This window comes from Leptodactylus fuscus, chromosome 3, assembly GCF_031893055.1.
Source record: "Leptodactylus fuscus isolate aLepFus1 chromosome 3, aLepFus1.hap2, whole genome shotgun sequence".
NCBI classification, from domain to species: domain Eukaryota; kingdom Metazoa; phylum Chordata; class Amphibia; order Anura; family Leptodactylidae; genus Leptodactylus; species Leptodactylus fuscus.
This window is the reverse complement of record NC_134267.1, coordinates 36,310,059-36,333,749: the sequence shown is the minus strand read 5'-3', so window position 1 is coordinate 36,333,749 and position 23,691 is coordinate 36,310,059. Positions and strand designations below refer to the sequence as shown.

General features: G+C 43.3%; 1 protein-coding gene across 1 annotated transcript in view; it reads left to right on the top strand.

The window, feature by feature from the left end:
• The window catches only part of NPHP1 (nephrocystin 1), a 61,062-nt gene that overhangs the window by 3,949 nt on the left and 33,422 nt on the right, over nt 1–23,691 (top strand). Inside the window, exons 2-10 of the mRNA XM_075267421.1 lie at nt 6,739–6,812; nt 8,225–8,285; nt 13,396–13,523; nt 15,206–15,383; nt 16,154–16,255; nt 16,773–16,870; nt 18,415–18,466; nt 18,562–18,646; nt 20,223–20,317. Coding sequence (XP_075123522.1) covers nt 6,739–6,812; nt 8,225–8,285; nt 13,396–13,523; nt 15,206–15,383; nt 16,154–16,255; nt 16,773–16,870; nt 18,415–18,466; nt 18,562–18,646; nt 20,223–20,317 — 873 coding nt within the window. The remainder of the gene's footprint in view (nt 1–6,738; nt 6,813–8,224; nt 8,286–13,395; nt 13,524–15,205; nt 15,384–16,153; nt 16,256–16,772; nt 16,871–18,414; nt 18,467–18,561; nt 18,647–20,222; nt 20,318–23,691) is intronic.

Below are 23,691 nucleotides of genomic sequence, written 5' to 3'. Positions count from 1 at the left end.
AACTAGCCCGTATCTCTCACATTCCTTCTTGGATTCCCATCATAGTTCTCCTTCAGTTATCCAATGTACAAGTACAGTTTTACCTTTGCCTTCACAAGTGTGAACCGGCGCTTGTACTGACCTTTCCTTCAAATATTTCTATCTCATTACTGAATATTTCCTGATGATATAGCGACCATAAACTGTATTATGTAGCAGACAATGAGCTGTTGTAGGTAACCATACCAATGCAGGTTATCATACAGTATTCACTATGGAATGCCAGCTATGTGCAAAGTATTCTCTACTACTTTAGCATTCAGAGAAATCTCTTCCCAGCTCTGTTCCATTACAGATAGGTAATTATAGGTCTGGAAATTACCGCATACCTGTGCTGGCTGCCTTTGGCACTGACTGGGCAACCATTAGCATTTATATAATTGTGATCATTTTTTACATTGTGTAAATGCATTTTTTTTCCTGATAGCTTTCAGTTTACCAATTCAAATAGTAAATGCATCCATAATAATTAAAGGGGTTGGACACTTTCAGATGCAACATTATCTTTGTCCTTAATAGGTTGGTAAAAATTATTTGGAAGGGGTGCGCCAAGGAATATTATTAAAGGGGTTGGCCACTTTCAGACCAATATTGACAAACTAATGTACAATAGAAAGATATACAATTTTCCAATATACTTTCTGTATCAATTCCTCACCGTTCTCTAGATCTCTGCTTGCTGTCATTGATTCTGTTACTTCTAAAGGATAAAACTCTGACCATGGTCATGTGATTTACAGTCCTTGGTTATGTGATTTACGGTCCATGGTCATGTGATTTACGGTCCATGGTCATGTGATGAGGACACAGGTGCCGCTCGTTACAGTCACAGCACAATAATCAGACATCTGCCTGGTAATGAGCTGTGCACCTGTGTGCTCATCACATGACCATGGACCGTAAATCACATGACCATGGACCGTAAATCACATGGTCAAGGACCGTAAATCACATGACCATGGTCAGAGTTTTATCCTCTAGAAGTAACAGAATGAATGAGAGCAAGCCGAAATCTAGAAAATCGTGAGGAATTGATACAGAAAGTATATTGGAAAATTGTATATCTTTTTAGTGTACATTTGTTTGTCAATATTGGTCTGAAAGTGGCCAACCCCTTTAATAATATTCCTTGGCGCACCACTTCCAAATAATTTTTACCAACCTATTAAGGACACAGATAATGTTGCATGAAGGTATGTGGTCATCTTTCCTAGCAGAGTACTGCAGCCCCCTGGCGGGTTTCCTATTGGAAATTACTGGTTTAGATTCTGGATGAACCTTTGCAGCCTGAGATTACCGTATATACCCTAGTATAAGCCGAGGCCCCTAATTTTCCCACAAAAAACTGGGAAAACTTATTGACTCGAGTATAAGCCGGGGGGGAATGCAGCAGCTACTGGAAAATTTCAAAAATTAAAATGGTTGGAGTTTTTGGGTGCAGTAGATGCTGGGGAAGGGAAGGGGGCCTGGTTGAATATAGGGTATCTGCAGTGCTCCTATTAACCCCTTCCCGACAGAACAGGAGCACTGCAGATCCCCTATATTCAGTAGACCGGGCACTGTCAGACACAGGGATACCTAATGTGTATGTGTATCACAGTCATTTCTACTTTTGTATGTATTCTAGGGAAAGGAGGGATTTAGAACTTTTATTTACTTTATTTTTTAATTATTTTTTTTTAAAGCTTCTTTTTTTCCCCCCACTATTCTATGGGAGATTCTATACATTACTATTGCTGCTGGTCATAGACCTCCCCATCCCCCCCCACCAAAAAAAAAAAATAATAATAATTTTTTTTGCTTGACTCGAGTATAAGCCGAGGGGGTTTTTTCAGCACAAAGACTATGCTGAAAAATTCGGCTTATACTCGAGTATATACGGTATATTAGGGAATTACCCATAACAGGTGGGAGGAATGACTTTGGAGTATCTTGAGAATTCTGGAGAAAGCACGAAGGTTAGAAACCCTATCTATCACCCAGGGACACATGTAACATTGAAACGTATTAACTCATTACGCGTTTCAGCACCAGACTAGCGGTTTTAGCAGATTATGTGTTGATCTGATGAAGTTGCCAGTCCAAGCTCTTATTTTTTTTGGCTCTCATTTGCAAATTCTTGGTTGCCACCTGGATCCATATAGTCAGCGAAGCTAATCCTCTGCATTTCCACGCGGAATTTATAGAAATAAGTAGAAAATAATGCACAAAAAATATCTGCAACACTTTACCAGGGTTGTGCAAACCCTATTCAAATACATTAGATATAGATTTTCATCAAATTTAGGTGCAGGGTCTATGCCAAAAATCCATGTCAAATCCTACAGAACTATTGGCTCCTATAAAGAAAACGACTCCAATAATGAGAATATTTTATAAAATAGCTATTCATATTCATATTAAAAAGTGTAACTGAACTTTTGCTTTTCTTACAGTATTTGTGTCATTAATCGATTTTGTAATTTACTTTATCAACAAATTTTGGCTCCTTTCTGTGAAATCCTGCATTTTTAACTCCTTCCCTTGCTCCTCTATTGAGAGCTGTCCCTGCCTCCTTGGGAGTTGGGGAGGGTCGCTTCAATTGGCTAGAACAGGGGTAGGGAACGTACGGCTCTCCAGCTGTTGCAAAACTACAACTCCCAGCATGCATACTGGCTCTACTGTTCTTGGAACTCCCATGGAAGTGAATGGAGCATGTTGGGAATTGTAGTTTCACAGCAGCTGGAGAGCCGAAGGTTCCCTACCCCTGGGCTAGAACATAGAAACTTGCTTTTGGTGTCATATGAGAGCTACATATAAATTTCCCAACCCCTGCTTAGTTTTCAACCAGATAGAGCTCTGAAGATCATAGAGCTATAACTGTAACATTAGTGTCATAAGATAGATGAGAATCTCCTCTTTCATATGATACAAAAGCAAGTTTATACGTTTTATAATGTCTGGGATATAGCCATTTGAAGTGACCTCTCCCCTCACTCATTTTCTCTTCTCTTCGCACAGCCCCGTACTCCGTACACAGTGAGAAAGGGAGAAGCAGGCAAAGGTTTCAATAGAGAAGGAAAAGAGTGAAAATATGCAGGATTTCACACAAAGGAGGCAAAATGTATTAATAAAGTATATTACAGAATTCATTAATGATACAAACACTGCCAGAAAATCAAAAGTTGTCAGAATTTTAGTTACACTAAATATGTTTGGTATTTTAGTGTAGGCCCACCTAGGGGCTACCTAGGGTTAAGATTAAGTAGACTCATTCCACGGGACTTCTACTGAGGTTATTGGCGTAATGAGGCCCATGTGTATATCGTATATATGACATTTTGTGTATTTTTATTTTTGTGATGGGAATCCTCATAAATAGCTTTTTACATATTTGTGATGCAAAAATAAATGAATGAATTCTAGTCAGTTATGCAATAGAGAGAAACCAATGACCGAGCTGTCTTATTGTCATTGCATCGATAAGGTATTTTTGGGTGTGATGTTTTATAGGACGTTAAGGGCTAATGAGTCATTGTAATTCATATGATACTAGGAGTGTCAGCATTATGAGAACACATGACCACACCTTTATGTTACCTACAGAGCAGCTTCTGAAATCCATTTAGGTATTCCACCTTCTTAGACAACTAAGACTGATGTTGGTATCAACAAGTTAATCATATCCCTTTAATGACTTGATTCCAAAATTGTAGCAGGAGGATCAGAACAAATACTTGGCTAAGAATTTTCATGGTTGATTTCGTATTCGAGAATTTTTTTTTTTATCTGCTAAAGTTACTGGGGTAGGCGTCTAAAAGAAAAACTGTCAAAGTTCAACATAAGATAAGATAATCCTTTAATAGTATTATCTTATCAAAAGTTCAACGTAGCAGCCAATCATAATGCAGCTTTCAGCTCTTCATTTGGACAGTTTAAAGAGGACCTTTCACGACTTCCACGAATTCTATTTCTTAGAATCAGTTAATAGTCGCCGCTCCACTGATTCCAGCACAGTTGGAATTTTCTCTGTAGCCTCCACCATTCCTGAGTAACAAGTGCAGTGCAGTTAGTTTTGGTGTCTAATGTGCTATTTAAAGGGTTTTTATTAATTAATTAATTTATTTTAAAAAAAGGTCTGTTAGTGCTATTAATGGGTTAATAAATGCGCCCATATACCTTTAACAGTGTTTTGAGTGATTTCTAGGTATCTCTGGGAGCTCCTGGTATCTTCTGCATTTGTTTACACGGTTCAGTTTCCTGCTATGTAGCTTCCACACTAGCTCCCTCTCACCTCACTCCATCCTCACATACACCCCTCCATGTGTCTCTAGCTATCCCGCCAACTACTTGCCCTTTCCACCTTACTCAGCCCATCACCTGAACCCATTATACTAACATCTCTTCCTCCTGCGGGATGGCCCCTCCCTCTTTTCTGATTCTGCCGGCATGCACAATAGTCCCAGCGCTGCTCGGTGCTCTGCAGCCGACGATCCACCTCTACTGCCTAGGCGTGGGAGCTGCGCAGTACAGATGGATAGTTGGCTGCGGATGAGTGCTGGGACTATTGTGTACGAACAGCCAGAAAAGAAGGAGGAGCCATCCTGCAGGTGGAAGACTAGAAGGAAGAGAGATACGTATGATGAAGTATGACAAAACATTGCTCAATATGCTCAAACAATTTACATATTCAGGAATATATGTATAGCTAAATACTATTCATATGGATGTGCCATGACTTTTTTCATATCGCAATTGGCCCCCACCATTCCTGAGCAATCAATGCTGTTAGTTTTGCTGCCTGATATTGTTGTGGTCGTAATCGACTATATCTTGGATCAATCTGTCAGTCCAAATTAATGAGCATGTTTGTGCACAATTGCTAATAATGACACAGACACTAAGTTCCGTTTCAATACCAGCTAAATGCTCCTTCACCCATGTCAAGTCTACACTGCTGGCGTTTATTCAAAGTTCACACACTTATACAACAAAGGAAAGGAGGGGTTAATACAGGAGTTTGTCTGACATTCCTGAGCTGCTGTCCATCCCCCATTGGCTCCAAACTTCAATGTCCAGCCAGATCCAATTTCATCTCGGCCTGTGGAATCTGTTACAAGGTGTGGCAAGCAGGATGTCGGTGCCATCTTGGAAATTCCTTTCTTTGTCTCAGAGCTGATTAACTTCATTCAGGAAAAATTTGTATTTGCTAAACACAACATAAAGTATAAGAATATTGATTCATGTTCTCAGACTTGACAATATTCTATTTAGGCTCTGTACTGTCAGGAGGGCGGGGTCAGGCAGGAGCAGGCAAGGGGGTGTAATTCTGAGCTTTGACACTGGCTGCCTCTGATTGGAGCTCTGAATCTCACCCCCTGCCTCACACCGCCCTTCTGACATTACAGAGCTTAAAGGGTTTGTCCAGGAGGAAAGCTAATTCCTACACTAATCTAAGCAGTGTGCCCCCGACAACTTTGTTAGATTTGTTAGATATAGATTTTCATCAGCTTTAGGTACAGGGTCCATGCCAAAAATCCATGTAAAATCCAACAGAACTATAGGCTCCTATAAAGAAATGTTTCAATGTTTTTTTATGTATATAAAAGCACTTAGGATAAGTTCACATGATCTGAATCTGCCTCCCATTATATTCAGTGTGAGGCAAAGTCCAAAGCAGGATGCTGAAAAAAAAGCGTGGTTCTTGATCTTACCACAGATCTCAGGCTAAGGGCGGGTTCACACCTGCGCCCGGTCTCCACTTTCAGGTTTCCGTCTTCTGCCCGAGAAACTGGACAGGAGACGGAAATCGGCAGTCAGTTTTCAAACCCATTCGCTTGAATGGATTTGCAAAGTGTCTGCCTGTGTGCGTCTTTTGCCTCTCCACGGCGAAACCGTTTTTTTTAACTGGACACAAAATCGGACATGCAGGACTTTGTGTCCAGTTAAAAAAAAACGGTTTCGCTGTGGAGACCAGAAGACGCTCACGGGCGGACACTGACTGCTGGGATTCCGTCTCCTGTTGGCAGAAGATGGAAACCCACAAAGCGGAGACCGGGGCGTAGATGTGAACCCGCCCTTAATCAGTGAGTGAAAGCCAAGGTGGAAAGCTCTGGATCAGAAGCGGAGAGGACTCTGAGGTGGAAGTCAGGTCTCATATTTTTCTTTACTTCTTACCATTTGTATGACCCCCTTATAGTGCTGGCACTTTGGATCAGTAGAGCTGATTTATTATGCCTTGTGTGTTACGGTTTTGTGGTTTCTAAGGCATAAAAAGTCGTATTTCTTTAGCTCTACCATGCCTTCTCCATTTTCCCAAAAAGGGGGAGTGCACTGCACAGGACCACTAGTCCCACCGATCGTGTTATTACGTAATCACTTATCACATATTCCCCAAGGTGTACAACCCAGTGGATTGTGCACCTGATGTATGAAGAGTAGTGCACCCTTTGCCAACCTTGGGGCTGTGAAGACTGGCATGAGTAACTCCAGTATTCATAAGTCGGCCCTACTGTGATCAATATACAGAGGCAAAATTTGCAGATTGTATTAAAAAAAGAAAAAAAAAAAGATCCTTTCCCGATCCCAGCTTTTGGGTCACCGTTTCATCATCCTATAGGGCTCCATTATTTTACCTTGTGTAGGTTTTATTTCTATCAGTGTTTGTATCACCAGAAAACATAAATGGACATTTACATTACCCTAATTTTTCTGTTTTAGTTTGATGATCTTCTTCAGGAGACCTTAGAGAAGGATGTTCTGGAGCCCAGAATCAGGAAGGATGTCTATCAAAGGTAATGTCTATTAATAAAAGGAATAGGGCCATCATTTACAGTCTCCACGGCACGCTTTATTATGTAATAGCCATAGAGTTAGCGTGCAGGATTAGGAGAGGTTTGACGAATAGTATTACAGTTAAAATCCGGAACTTTCTGCTTTTCTTGTTTAACTAGCTGGTTAAGAAATGCTGCCAGTAACATTTATTAAAAGTAGTATAATATTAAAGGGATTCAATCATTAAAATTCAATTTTTCCTCCCTAACACGTAGGAATAGCCTTAAGAAAGGCGATTCTTCTCCTACCTTTAGATGTCTTGTCCGCACTGCTGTTTCGTTGAAATCCCCTATGCAAATGAGTTCTCTCACAGCACTGGGGGCGTTCCCAATGCTGCAAAAGAAATCTCCAGTGACGCCTCTATCTTCGCCTGGAACGGCCTTTCACAGAAAGGAGAACAAAATGTGTTAATAAAGTATATTACTATAAACTAGTATGTAACCTTTGGGGTCTGAAACTCTGGACCCCATGGATCAGCCCAATGAAGTGGCCGCTGTGCTTCATGAGAGCTGCTTCCACTTCTCAGAGAATGTCACGTCACATTTATAAGTCACGTGGCCTGATCACATCTCAATGCCACTCGAGTGAATGGGCAGAGCTGTGATACCAAGTACAACCACTATACAAATGTACGATGCTGTGCTTGGGGAAATAGTGAAAAGGCTGCAGCGCTTGCCCGAGTACTGCAGCCTCTTCTAACAGCTGATCAGCAGGGGCCCCGGTTTCAGTTCCCTGACAATGTTTAATTGACCTTTTCTAAGGAGAGGTCATGAATTTTGTATCCTGGAAAACGCCTTTAACCAGAATATTGAATGAATGAATGAGTATTTCTCACTCTGGCGGATCTTTGGTTTCATAGAGAATAGTGTATTTCTTCATTTTCTCTCTGGTTATGCTGCTGGGACATTGAACTATTGCTGTGTTCACCACAGATTGCAGAAGATCACTGGGAGTTCCAGCATTGGGACAACTTGTAATCACATTTTGTAGGGAGACTCTATTAAGAAAAATGGGGATTATTCAAAGTGGACAATCCTTTAAAGAGCCTATCCGAATTAAAAACAAAGCAAATATGGCTTCTTGTCGTGTCTTCTCCAGATTCCCTGTATCACTTTGCATTGAATAGTTGAAAGGCCACGAACAATGTCTCTTCATGTACAGACTTGAGGAATAATGGAAACGGTCAAGTGTGCTCACTCAGCGACTTATATACTTTCCATTGACTTCACATGCATACCAAAAATAGGGGAAGCTGGTACTTCCTTCCTCAAGATTCTTGGCCTTTTGGTCAGGTCTAGTTTCATTGCTATTAAACCCCTTTAATGTCTTATTTTGATCAGTTGTTAAGTTGTTGTTGTTTTTTCATTTTTAGATGTGTTCATCTTAAGAATTTGGTCCAGAAAAACAGAGAGACCCTTCAGGGATTGAAAAAGGTAAGCCAATAATTTATGTGTTACTAGCCTCTGCCCGCGATTTTGTCTGCGTGTTATTGGCGTCGATGATCCGCCTATATTCAGCAAATTGCTTCCGTTGATGGTTTGCCTGCTTCTGCGTTTTAGCAGCTCTTAAGCTGGCCTGCCACTGAACTTGTTCCTCACGCTGTTCCTGTGATTGTTCGGCATCTCAGCAGCTCACTGGGAAGCCATATAACGAGCATGTTGTTGGCGTCGATAATCCGCATGCTTGGGCGTTCCAGCAGTTCTCAAGCTGGCCTGCCACTGAATTTGTTCCTTGCACCCTGCTTGTGATTGTTCTGGCATCTCAGCAGCTTGTGTTTGTGATCTGCCTGCTCCGGCATTTTGGCAGCTGTCAAGCTGGCCTGCCGCTGAACTTGTTCCTCACGCTTTACCTGTGATTGTTCTGGCATCTGGGACACCATATAATGAGCGTGTTGTTGGTGTTGATGATCCCCCTTAGCTCCGCTTGAGGAGAACTCTGTGACTTCTGGCTACCTTCATAGCTCTCGTTGTTTTAGAATTTTACGACAAATTAGATTTTCTTTTTCCCGACATGTTTAAAAGTAGCAAACTGCCAATTTGGATTAGAGGTGTTTTCCCATCCAGTGTGTCAGCACTGCCTGGAGCTGATCAGATAATATGCAAATATATGTACAGAATGGACTGAGGGTTAGCTGTGTGTTTACATAGAGAGATAACAGACTTGGCTTTATCAGCCTTCTGCCAAGAGCAGTGTAATATAGTATGTGAAAATAAATTCATAACAGTCGCGAAGCCATGTCATTTACCGGGATAAAAAGTGGCCTATGTGTTAATGGAGGTTACAATCTATCTATTTGCCAAATTTCATCTGAATCTGTTTAGAGATGAGCGAACACTAAAATGTTCGAGGTTCGAAATTCGATTCGAACAGCCGCTCACTGTTCGAGTGTTCGAATGGGTTTCGATCCCCATTATAGTCTATGGGGAACATAAACTCGTTAAGGGGGAAACCCAAATTCGTGTCTGGAGGGTCACCAAGTCCACTATGACACCCCAGGAAATGATACCAACACCCTGGAATGACACTGGGACAGCAGGGGAAGCATGTCTGGGGGCATAAAAGTCACTTTATTTCATGGAAATCCCTGTCAGTTTGCGATTTTCGCAAGCTAACTTTTCCCCATAGAAATGCATTGGCCAGTGCTGATTGGCCAGAGTACGGAACTCGACCAATCAGCGCTGGCTCTGCTGGAGGAGGCGGAGTCTAAGATAGCTCCACACCAGTCTCCATTCAGGTCCGACCTTAGACTCCGCCTCCTCCGGCAGAGCCAGCGCTGATTGGCCGAAGGCTGGCCAATGCATTCCTATGCGAATGCAGACTTAGCAGTGCTGAGTCAGTTTTGCTCAACTACACATCTGATGCACACTCGGCACTGCTACATCAGATGTAGCAATCTGATGTAGCAGAGCCGAGGGTGCACTAGAACCCCTGTGCAAACTCAGTTCACGCTAATAGAATGCATTGGCCAGCGCTGATTGGCCAATGCATTCTATTAGCCCGATGAAGTAGAGCTGAATGTGTGTGCTAAGCACACACATTCAGCACTGCTTCATCAAGCCAATACAATGCATTAGCCAGTGCTGATTGGCCAGAGTACGGAATTCGGCCAATCAGCGCTGGCTCTGCTGGAGGAGGCGGAGTCTAAGATCGCTCCACACCAGTCTCCATTCAGGTCCGACCTTAGACTCCGCCTCCTCCGGCAGAGCCAGCGCTGATTGGCCGAAGGCTGGCCAATGCATTCCTATGCGAATGCAGACTTAGCAGTGCTGAGTCAGTTTTGCTCAACTACACATCTGATGCACACTCGGCACTGCTACATCAGATGTAGCAATCTGATGTAGCAGAGCCGAGGGTGCACTAGAACCCCTGTGCAAACTCAGTTCACGCTAATAGAATGCATTGGCCAGCGCTGATTGGCCAATGCATTCTATTAGCCCGATGAAGTAGAGCTGAATGTGTGTGCTAAGCACACACATTCAGCACTGCTTCATCAAGCCAATACAATGCATTAGCCAGTGCTGATTGGCCAGAGTACGGAATTCGGCCAATCAGCGCTGGCTCTGCTGGAGGAGGCGGAGTCTAAGGTCGGACCTGAATGGAGACTGGTGTGGAGCGATCTTAGACTCCGCCTCCTCCAGCAGAGCCAGCGCTGATTGGCCGAATTCCGTACTCTGGCCAATCAGCACTGGCTAATGCATTGTATTGGCGTGATGAAGCAGTGCTGAATGTGTGTGCTTAGCACACACATTCAGCTCTACTTCATCGGGCTAATAGAATGCATTGGCCAGCGCTGATTGGCCGAATTCCGTACTCTGGCCAATCAGTGCTGGCCAATGCATTCTATTAGCTTGATGAAGCAGAGTGTGCACAAGGGTTCAAGCGCACCCTCGGCTCTGATGTAGCAGAGCCGAGGCTGCACAAGGGTTCAAGCGCACCCTCGGCTCTGATGTAGGAGAGCCGAGGGTGCACTTGAACCCTTGTGCAGCCTCGGCTCTGCTACATCAGAGCCGAGGGTGCGCTTGAACCCTTGTGCACACTCTGCTTCATCAAGCTAATAGAATGCATTGGCCAGCGCTGATTGGCCAATGTATTCTATTAGCCTGATGAAGTAGAGCTGAATGTGTGTGCTAAGCACACACATTCAGCTCTACTTCATCGGGCTAATAGAATGCATTGGCCAGCGCTGATTGGCCAGAGTACGGAACTCGACCAATCAGCGCTGGCTCTGCTGGAGGAGGCGGAGTCTAAGATCGCTCCACACCAGTCTCCATTCAGGTCCGACCTTAGACTCCGCCTCCTCCAGCAGAGCCAGCGCTGATTGGCCGAATTCCGTACTCTGGCCAATCAGCACTGGCTAATGCATTGTATTGGCGTGATGAAGCAGTGCTGAATGTGTGTGCTTAGCACATACATTCAGCTCTACTTCATCGGGCTAATAGAATGCATTGGCCAATCAGCGCTGGCCAATGCATTCTATTAGCGTGAACTGAGTTTGCACAGGGGTTCTAGTGCACCCTCGGCTCTGCTACATCAGATTGCTACATCTGATGTAGCAGTGCCGAGTGTGCATCAGATGTGTAGTTGAGCAAAACTGACTCAGCACTGCTAAGTCTCTGCATTCGCATAGGAATGCATTGGCCAGCCTTCGGCCAATCAGCGCTGGCTCTGCCGGAGGAGGCGGAGTCTAAGGTCGGACCTGAATGGAGACTGGTGTGGAGCGATCTTAGACTCCGCCTCCTCCAGCAGAGCCAGCGCTGATTGGTCGAGTTCCGTACTCTGGCCAATCAGCGCTGGCCAATGCATCCCTATGGGAAAAAGTTTATCTCACAAAAATCACAATTACACACCTGATAGAGCCCCAAAAAGTTATTTTTAATAACATTCCCCCCTAAATAAAGGTTATCCCTAGCTATCCCTGCCTGTACAGCTATCCCTGTCTCATAGTCACAAAGTTCACATTCTCATATGACCCGGATTTGAAATCCACTATTCGTCTAAAATGGAGGTCACCTGATTTCGGCAGCCAATGACTTTTTCCAATTTTTTTCAATGCCCCCAGTGTCGTAGTTCCTGTCCCACCTCCCCTGCGCTGTTATTGGTGCAAAAAAGGCGCCAGGGAAGGTGGGAGGGGAATCGAATTTTGGCGCACTTTACCACGTGGTGTTCGATTCGATTCGAACATGGCGAACACCCTGATATCCGATCGAACATGTGTTCGATAGAACACTGTTCGCTCATCTCTAAATCTGTTCAGACATTTTTGCGTGATCGAGTAACAAACATCCAAACACACAATCTTTCACATTTATAATATTAGTAGGATTCTTGTAGATAAGGTTTGTGTATCCACTAATATTATAAATGTGAAAGTTTGTGTGTTTCTTACTCAATCACGCAAAAATGTCTTAATGGATTTGGATGAAATTTGGCACATAGTTTGTCACAAGTTCAGCAGCAGGACAGCTTGAGAGTTGCCAAAAAGCCGGAACAGACGACCCATCGACAGCAGTAATCTGCTGAATATAGGCAGATCATCGACACCAGCAACACGCAGACAAAGTCGCGGGAAGAGGCTAGTCATATCATATGTAATTCTGTATAAAGTGCTACATAGTAGGAAAATGACTTCACGTTCTGACATGGAAAAAAACTCTTAAAAATTTTGTCAGTAAATTGGAATATTCTTTTATTCGTCTTTAAGGTCCATCCACTCAAGGCATTATTGGGTTTTATTTGGGGCAAATAAATATTTACAGTATATCCTCCCTTTTACTTAAAGGGATTTTCTGTAACCATGGCATGCTTAGGATAGGCCATCAATACTAGATTGGTAAAGTTTGACACCCAGTCAGCCTGCAGTTCTTGGGTTAGTTCCTCCTCTCAGGCCAGTGTCTGCACTTCCATTTATCACATAGCCATACTGTAACTTAGTGCCATTAAAATGAATGGGGCTGTGCTGCAATGGCAAGCACAGCCATTATACAAGCAATATGAACAGTAAAGAGGCCAAATCATTCAACATCATAGTCCTGGAAAATCCCCTTAAACATACAGCAAAACGTTTTTATAGCAGCATTACCAAGAAGGAGAAATGTCAATCCAGCATATGCTGTTCCCGCAAGTGCTACCTGGCTGGTCCTTCACACTGTCCTACCTGGCTGGTCCTTCACACTGTCCTACCTGGCTGGTCCTTCACACTGTCCTAGCTGGCAGGTCCTTCACACTGTCCTACCTGGCTGGTCCTTCACACAGTCCTACCAGGCAGGTCCTTCACACTGAAGTGTACTTGGCTCACTGCATTGAGCTGAATCACAGCTCCTGACCTCTGCTCAAAGTTATGACTGTAACTATCTTGCTGCAGCTCTCCAACCAAGAGACTGAACTAAAAATGTAACCAAGGTTCCTATCTGTGCCTATGTATTGAAATATTTATGTTATTCCACTACCTACACCCACATTATCTTAACATAGTAATAGTAGATGTATATGTATAGTATATTATAAGTTATGCTTTGTAAAAGCAAAATCATTCTCTCTTTTGAGACTGATGAACCCGGACCTGTTGGGAATTATGACCAGAGAAAAGAGGATGAAGATCGGAGATTGGTGACGTTGTCTCATCAGTTGCAAAATCTTGCAAAGACTTTGGCACATGGAGAAGGAGATGCAAAGTAAGTTATCATGAATAGACAAAACACAATTTCCCTTCAGAATCAATGATAACTTACTGTAACTGCACTGACCTTCCAACAAACTTTTCATGAATGAAATGCTTCTTTTTGCTATTGTCAGGCTGTTTCTCGGCTCCTTTTCCTTTTGTTAATCTGACTTTCACTCTGAAAATCACTGCACTACTCATCTCGAGATGGACTGCAGGTTACATGACTCGATTATATGATTTGTGTCTATTGTTAATGGACAGTGGGTTGTCATGGACGTGCTGCCTAAGTGGTTGACTCTGGGGCACTCCAAAGAGCATTGTCTTCCCATTATTCTTCCTTTAGCTCTCATATGGAGATCTGGATTTCCCTGTGAGGAGACTGCCAGGTCACTACCTGTCAAAGGGGTCTCGGTATAAGTGGCAGCTGGCCAAAGGCCAGAAAGATGTTGGTGTGAAACACCAGGGGACAGGCCAGAGCGCGGTCAAGTACAACCAGAGTTTGTGTTCAGGTAGATAAGGATGGAGAAACAGATATAGGGATAGAAAACGGGCCAGCTACACAAGAGAACTGTCAGAATGTAGCACAAAGCAGCAGATAATTTCACAGGCACAAGCAGAGCTGTATAGCTGTACTGCTCAGATATAGAGTGCCTGGAGGAGGGGGTTTAAATAGTGCTAGAAGGTTAAGAATTGGCAGGGAACAGAAACCCCGTCATGCATACTGGCCCTTTAGGAGGCAGAGAGAGCTAATGTGCTCCCTACAGAGACAGGAGCATAAGAGAAAGCCTCATGAAGGTGCAGAAAGGTGGTCAACAAGTCAGTACTTCTCTATATATGTCCTGCATGGTCCTGAGGCTGTTTCTGATTGATAGAGACACAGTTATAGAACAGATTCTCATTCAGTTACTGTGTGTAGTGTATAGCACTTTCCAGCTCAAAGAGAACTATAGTCTTCCTATATACTGGAATGGAGGTCCTGGGCCCCCTTTAAATAGAGTTGTGTCATGCATATTTGTTCTTCCATTCCCTTCTAAACGAATGGCAGAGATAGCACTGTACACTGTACTCCACTTAAAGAGGACCTTTCACCACTTTTGGGCACATGCAGTGTTATAAACTGCCAGAAAGCCGACAGTGCGCTGATTTCTGCGCACTGTTGGCTTTCCCGATCTGTGCCCGGTGTAAAGAGCTTACGGTGCCGGTACCGTAGTGCTCTATGGTCAGAAGGGCGTTTCTGACCATTAGCCAGAGACGTCCTTCTGCCTCGCGGCGCCTATCACGCTGTGCTGTGGAGCCGGGAGGAACGCCCCCTCCCTCTGCTCACACAGCTCGTCCATAGACGAGCATTATCAGGAGCGGGAGGGGGGAGTTCCTCCCCGCTCCACAGCACTGCGTGATTGGCGCCGCGAGGCAGAAGGACGTCTCTGGCTAATGGTCAGAAACGCCCTTCTGACCATAGAGCACTACGGTACCGGCACCGTAAGCTCTTTACACCGGGCACAGATCGGGAAAGCCGACAGTGCGCTGAAATCAGCGCACTGTCGGCTTTCTGGCAGTATATAACACTGCATGTGCCCAAAAGTGGTGAAAGGTCCTCTTTAAATTACGTTAAAGAATGGAGAGAGGATAAGTTTAATTTGTGACAAAGTCCCTTTAAGAATATTATGTGTACACTTTTTATTAAACTAATAGAGACACAGGTGATGATGAAGAAGAAAGTGAAGAAGAAGAAGAGGAGGATGAAGAGGAGGAAAATGATGAAGAAGAAGAGGAGGAGGAAGAGGATGAGGATGAATTAGATACAACTGCAAAACATTTTATCACACTTGGACATTTCCAGGCGCAGCAGAAGGAGGACTTAACATTTCAAGTAAGGATTTGTCATTTCTTGAAGTAGAATTGATGTCAGTTACATAAAATCCTCCCTTGGAATATACATTAGATTAAAAAATACAGAGTCTGAGTTAGTTCATATTTTTTAGCGGCATGCACTCAAGTTCCTTCCATCCCTCATTGATTTCAATCGGGCTTCCATTCCGTTCCAATGTCAAGGAGCACGAGCCATTAAAGAGGCTCTATCACTAGATATACGTTTTATGAGCTAAAAATATGCCTGAATAGCCTTTAAAAAGGCTATTCAGGTGCGCGCGGAGGGAGCGCTACTACGCAAGCGCGTTATTTCAATAGAAACCACCGATGATGGAGGCGGTGAACAAGCAGGAGGAGGAGGGCTTGGAGGAAGCGGTGGGCATCCAGAAGCTATGACGCTAAGGGGTGCACGGAACGCCCACCGTGCAGGATCAAGATCATTTGCATACCGATTTCCGAGGTAGGAAACAAAAACAGGGGTTCTTTTTACAAACTAATAGCAGCACCTGAATAGCCTTTTTTTCAAGAATATCTTTAGCTCATAACATGTATATCTAGTGCTAGAGCCCCTTTAAAATGGCCCATGCAATATATAGGACATAAAAATGTGAAGCAAAATTCCATTATCTACAAAAAAAAAATCAATCTCCAACATTTTCTTGATCACACCTATCATCTAAAAATGAACTAAAAAGAATAAATGGGAATAAAGCCATAATGTTGTTGTCTTTTTTCATTTGTTGTGTAAGGGTAATTTTCTGTCTTTTATAGAAGGGAGAAGTGCTGCAGATCCTTGACAAAAAGCCTGATGGTTGGTGGGTGGCCCAAAACTCTAAGGGAGTTCAGGGTCTAGTACCCAAGACCTACCTGCAGGTAAGTCCCATTTTAAAATACCACAAGACTGGGGTCAAATGTGGCATAGTCGCAGAGGGTTGGCTACTGGTGGAGTCGCCAGCGGCTGATCTGTTGCAGTATACAGTAGCAGTGTAGTGGCATCCCATTCATACACTGCTGAAAATATATATGCAATGTTAAAGAGGTTGCCCAGGCAAAAATGGACAAGCCTTTTAACTTTTAAATCATCTCTGAAGACGAGACATGGCCTTAGTGATCATGTGACCACTGAGGCCAATCAGCGGCCTCATCAGGCTTCAGGAAGTGGACTTGTGATGTCACAGGTAGTGACATTGCAGGCCCTTCACTGATTGGCTAATTTAAAAGTTAAAAGGATTGTCCATTTTTGCTCTTGACAACCCCTTTAAAGATGAAAACCAGCCCAGCCACAGGAGTAAAATCTAAAGGGATAACCAGCCACTCTCATGCCTCAGCTACTGATCATTTTGATTACTAAATGAAAGTTATTTCTTTTATATTTTATTATAATTGACAGGTATACACAGGGGCTGACCAAAATCCAGTGCCCAGTGAAGAAGACACTGAAGATGAGGAGGATGAATCAGCAGAAGATAATACTGTCAGTACAAAGAGGTAATAATATAGTTTTCACTCTTGCTAGATTTAACTCAATTTCCAAAATTAGATCAATATATCATCAGGAATGTAATACTGCCCATACGCAAAAGCCAGCAGCTATGCCACCCCATGTCCCATTTATCTGTATAGCAGAATATTGCTCTTAGTCAGTCTGTCTTATGATAAAGTAAAATATACCTATTAAATGGAGCAAGTATGGGGCAGGCCACAAAAACCTATTCCCCTTGAGTAGTTTGTATAAGTCATAATGGATAAGTCATCATGATCAGATCTGTGGGGTCCATTACCCACACCCTGCACGGATCAGTTGTCCTGGCTGCATCTAATAGGAGCAGAGTAGCAGCCCCATCTATTGTATAGTGCTGGCGCTGGGGGAATTGCAGCTCCGCTCCTAATGCTTGAGCAAAAGCAGAGCTGCTTCTACTCTCCTGCAACAGCCGGGGTGCCCTGAGCAGCTGATCTATACAGGGTCTGGGTGTCAGACCCCACAGGTTATAAACCGATGACCTATCCTTTGGATAAATCTTGAGTAGGAATCATGTATTTGGGATCAGAAAACCCCTTTAAGTTCAGGAAAATAAGTGCAACTGTGCGGACTCTTTATCTTTATTTTGATTTCAACTTCTCTCCAAAACTGGTTTATATGGAAATTTTTCATCTCTGAGATCATAAAGAAGGTCCACAAGAAAATGGCTGCTTACACAGTACTGTAAGCGGCCATTTTCTTGTGGCCGGCAGGCATGCGCAGTTGGCTGCCCGAGGCCTAGAATTTTGAAGCCAGCGCCGGAAGAAGACGGAAAGAAAGCCCATTCCTGAAGAAGATGGAGGCGGCGCTGGAGAGTTCTCTCGCAGCATTGGGGACACCCCCAGTGCTGTTTGAGCGCTGGGGCCTGCCCCCAGTGCTGCAAAAGAACTCATTTGCATACCGACGAAAATCAGGGTTTCTACCGAACGGCGGCGCAGAGAAGACATCTAAAGGTAGGAGAAGAATAGCCTTTCTTAAGGCTATTCCTACGTGTTAGGGATAAATAATTGAGTTTTAATGATCGGATCTCTTTAAGGGCTTTGTCCAGCCTGTAGTAGTTTGAGCATTTACTCTGGCTCTCAACTGTTGCAACCAAAAGCAGATGTAGTGTCAGATTATCAAAGTAAAGCATGTGAACATAGTCTGGGGTACTGGGAATTGTGGTCACCAAAAAAAATAGGATGGTACTATGCTTTATGTATTGTAATACACTTGTGGACCGCTAGGTTGCTTTATTGCAGCGCTAGAACTCTAGATTAGTGCAAGGTAAGTAATACAGAGGTACACAACTCTTTTTAGGTATATACTGTTTAAGGGAAGCATGCTAAGTTATAATTTAACAAGAAATCCAGTACTACTGCTTCAACAATGTGTCATCACAAATATACGATAGTTTATTACAGATGTGTTTATTGCAGGTTCTTTGGACTGGCGGATGTACTTGTACATGTTGGATTCTATAATTGTAATATTGGGAAAATATATTCTGACTCTTTTGTTTCAATTTGAAAAGGCCTGCGGAAGACACAATATCTCAGATGAGCACTTCTAAGAAAACTCAAGAGGTAAGCAGTGTGTCATGGCTATGGTTTGAGCATTTCTGTTAGTGACATTTTGTTCCTGAGTTTGGCTACTAAGCATATCTGTTCTTCCATCGAAGCTGAGTGCTGCAGAAGCGTTGGCTGCAATGGGCACAGTCCCTCCCGGGTTCCGAACATCGACTTTATCACAGCTTTTAGAAAATGGTAGGAATGATGTAAATCTCCTGTTACTGTTTATACTATGCAGAATGATATTTTATGAATGGCATGGCTTAAAAGGGAGGTTTTCAATTATCAAAATGTCTGTGGGGCCCCCAGTGATCACAAAATGAGGTCCATCATGTGAATGTAGTATTGGTGCGCACCTGTGTGCATGAAAAATACTACAGATTATAGGTTTAAGATTTTTGGTTGGACCTGATGGACTTGTGTCGTTATCCATCCTTATCTACTAGATTACATACCGTAATACATATAATTAGCAGAGACCCAGGGGAGGTGATTAAACGTAAAAAACAGCATCGCTCACCTTTCCTGGGCTCCTGCACTGATCTTTGGGCCTCTTCAGTGACATCGCAGAGACTGTTAGTTACGTTTAAGCACCTCCCCTGGGCCTCCAATCTTTATACCCCTGGGGCCTGAAGAGACCCCACAGAATAATAAGAGTTTAGTTTCAGACATGTTTTCGGTACGAACTAAACTGTCAGGTGAACATCATGAGATGAATCTCCCTAGGTTCGCCCAACAAATTCTTTTCCCCTGGCCCTATTTGTCAACCCCGCTCCAGCACACAGTTGCCTCCACTTCCCATTCAGCCCTCCAGGTGGCCTGTGTATCCAATATCATGGGACCATTGAGCCCTATAGAGAGCTGAACAAGAAGCATGATTGGTAAGTAAATAGGGATTGTTACCTGTTGGAGTAACTCCAGCAGGTAATGGCCTATTTAAACAAAAAAACACCTAAGGTTGTGGGCCCCGTAGCAGCCATAATGGTAGTTCAATCACTGGCTCTTTTATATTGTGGGACTATTTATTCTTATTAAAGGGGTTGTCCCATCACAAGGATCCTATCTATACTGCTAGTTTATGTGAATATAAGACTTTTCCTAAATGCATTGCTTTATCAAAACTGCTTTGTTTGGCCGCTATCTTAATTTATTCACTGCATTGTTTACACTCCGTTTCTATGGACCTTGGGATTATCTGCTCATTTGTCAAGTGATGTAGCTGCCTGCTCTCAGGGGGAGGGAGGGGCTGGGTGCAGCTCTGAGCTGTTTGTGTCTGAAGTAGCGGAGCTTCTCAGATAGGGGAGGTGAGAGCTCCGAGATTTATGAGCTCTTATCAGTCGGTTTAATTGAATTTGGCTGATAAGGGCTGAGATAGGGAGTCCGTTACCTCTGTATGTAATGCAAACTGACTCAAATCCAGCTCTGCTACATCAGCTTCACACTGTGGTAATTCATTTACAACCAATCCCGTGCAAGTGAAACCCCGCCCACCTATGTGCCCGAGAAAAGCAGGAAGTGAAGAGAGCACTGCAGGTTAGTGAACAAGCGTCATGGGAATACTCCTTTAATATATGACACTGAAATAAGGCGCTAGTCATACTCACTACTAGCACTACTATTCCCAAATGCCAACAATTTGACCAAGAAATGGCAGCTTTCTTGCTGAAGTTTTTGTTGAGGACCTGATCATGTTTTTACTTCTCTGCTGGATAATCTGAAGTGGGAATATATTGATATAACAAACTAAAAATGGGTTATATTTCTTTTATAGGAGATCAGTACAAAGCCGGCCGATACCTCCAGCCTGAACTCACCACTTCACAGCTGGGCTTTAAGGATCTGTTGTGGGACTCCGAGAAAGGAGGGGTATGTTCTAGTACATTTATCCTACCCTACTAATATTATATATGTGAAAGTTTGTGTGTTTGGATGTTTGTTACTCAATCACGCAAAAATGGCTGAACGAATTTGAATGAAATTTGGCACATAGTTTTTAACCTCGATTAACACATAGGCTACTTTTTATCCCGGTAAATGACATGGCTTCACGACTGTTATGAATTTATATTCACATACTATATTACACTGCAGCAGCTTATCTCAGCTTCTGATAAAGCCAGGTCTGTTATCTCTTTGTGTAAAAACTCAGCTAACCCTCAGTCCATTCTGTACATGCATTTGCATATTATCTGATCTGCTGACACACTGGATGGGAAAACACCTTTAATCCAAATTGGCAGTTTGCTACTTTTAAACATGCCGGGAAAAAGATCTAATTTGTTTCAAAATTCTAAAACAAAGAGCTATGAAGGAAGCCAGAAGTCACAGAGTTCTCCTCAAGTGGAGCTGACGGGGATCATCGTCGCCAAGAACATGCTCATTATATGGTGTCCCAGCGAGCTGCTGAGATGCTGGAACGATCACAGGCATGGAACTCGTGAGGAACAAGTTCAGCAACAGGACAGCTTAAGAGCTGCCGAAACGCTGGAGCAAGCAAACTATCGGCGGCAGCAATTTGCTGAACATAGGTGAATCATTGACATCAACAACACGCAGACGAAGCCGCGGGCAGAGGCTAGTAATTGTATTAAATGCTGAACACAGATATTGAATGCATTGACTACAATTGTACTCAATGAGTTGTAAAGTTGACTAGCACGCCGTCACGCAAGTTGGTGATATCCTTGTCTGTTTTCTGCTATAAGTAACAGTAATTCAATTGGTTTGCAAAGATCAGCCACTTTGCCCACTTTTTTAAGTAATTGGCATGCATGGTGGAAAATTGGGGAAAAAAAGACCTGGCGCAAATATAATAAACACAAAAAATTTCTCTTTTTACGCCACTGTTTTTATGTTTCCAGTGTAAAAGGGTCTTTGCACACTGTGATTTGGAGGAGGAGACCCTCCTGCGTGTATTCTGGAGCTGCACCAGACTCCGTATTTATCAGATATAAACGCTGCTTACTTAAATATGTCCTGAATACTGTGAAGGCCTGCATCTCTGCCTGCTGGGAATCTCCTGAACCCCTCACGACATCCCAATGGCTATGATGAGCAAAATTTACCGCATGGAAGCGGGATTCACTTTTGACGTCTCTACTGCTCCCCAATTCCAAAAAACATGATCCTACTGGCCGACCTTTCTTCTTCTGCCCACTTCATGGACCTTCTTTGTGACCCCCCTTGGGACCAGGAGGTGGTGCCAGACTAGAGAGAAATGCCTTGCTACCCTTCACTCCCTCCCCCCCCCTTATTTTTTCCTTCTTTCCTTCAATTTCTCCCCCTCCACCACCTTCCCCTGTACATAGTTGTGACCTTCTCCCCCTCCCCAAATTTCGTCCTGGTTTCTGTGCTGCAGTATACCAAGACCTCCAGCTTTACTCGTTGCCTATTGAAGATAGGCTCCCACCCCAAATTAGACTACGGGTCCTTGTTCATAGACTCCTTTTAGACTTACCTGAATGACATTTTTCCCCTGGGTTGCATTTTCTGTATTAACATTCACAATAGGGGTAAAGCACCCTCGCTCTGGGGATCGTTGGGAGTCTCAGCAGTCAATCCGCCAACAGCAATGAGCAATTTACCCCCTGTCCTATGGATATGGGGTGAATAATTTTTGTGGCTTAACCCCTTTAAATAGACAAGCCATAGGCTCAGCTTAAAATGTATTAGTTAAACCTGTCGTGTGCGATTTGGGGAGCTGGAAAAAATAAATATGATCCTTATCCTTACATGACACTACATACCTAGGAGCCAGTAAGCATTGCACTTGTCTGACCTTACCATATAAAAGATTATGTAACACCAAGAGGAGCAATTTTCTCATATATTTCATTGTAAACCTTCACTTTACAAGCAGGAGCAGAAAGTATTAATGTCCTACTATTACCCATAAAACATTGGCAGGTTCAAAAGCCTGTACTAAGTATCTCTTGTAAAGCTCAGCTATGCACAGTCTGAACTCTCACCAGCTCACCTATATGATGATTGATGCTTTTCATTTACTGTATGTGTCACAATAATTGTAGGTACGTACAGTCCTTCATGTGATTGTTCTCCCCCATCCCCATACAGTTTCCATTACTGCCGGCAGCACTTAAACGAGGAGATGTTCTGCGAAAAACAAAATTATCTTTATGTTATTAAAAATGTGATTGAGGTCAAACAAGTGGATTACCATTACCATTTATGATCGGGAAGGAACGTCTGTATGACCCATTACTGCCCTATGTAAAACCTTCTTTATGCTAGGTTCACACTAACATTCAGGGTCCTCCATTCCGGAAAGATTGTCAGAAACCTGGCCGACACCATTATAGTCCATGGCGTTTGCAGGTAACCGCTTTTTAAGTGGATCGGATTTCTGTTTTTTGGGTCCCCAAGCGGACCCAAAGGAGGGAAACCCAAACGTTAGCGTGAACCTAGTGTTAATCTGTTATTATATTGCTATCTGTCCTTTCTGTATATTGGTCAGTTTTGGAGTTGTGATTGTGTATTAATAAACGTTTGCTTAAATCTACTGGTGCAGAAATGATAAAAGTCTAATGAAGTGAAAGTTGCCTGGAAACCTAAATAATGGATGTTTTAAAGTAAAGGTTTGAGTCTCAGCACTAAGGGCTAGTTCATACGGGACTAGTGATCGCGTATTTTGGTCCAAAATGCATCTGTCGTGGCTTCTGACAGTCGCGGCTTCCCGCTCTGGAGTAGGCCCAAATGAATGGGCCTAGTCCGGAGGGTGCTGTTGCGAGGCAGACGCCAGGGCTGAATCAGCCGCAGAATGCGCCTGAAGAAAAGGCAGCTCGCTTCTTTTTTCAGTGAGCGGGGACAAACCGCTCACGGAAATAAGGAAGCTAGTGGTCTACATAGACCTCTATTGTGAGGGGGCCGATTTTGAGGTGGATTCGGTGTAAAAATCCTCCCCCTCTTGCCCCTTGTGAAGGAGCCCTAATGAGGGAGATTTATGCAGACTGGCGCTTTCATTGTCTGTCTTCCTATCCCCTTCCTCAGTTATGATGAGGTCCACCCTATCCCAGGCTTTGTCTGAGTTTGCACATTTTTACTCCAGAAAACTGCTGCAGAATGATAAATTATTTTATTCATCGAATCAGTGACATAGGGTTCAAAGTGCACGACCTCTGTGGATGGCTTGTTATTCACTTGACCAACCAGTCCTGCAATTGGCTTTGCAGGGCATTTTATTATGTAGTCTAACCCTGGAGTCCTATGTAATGCTGGCTATA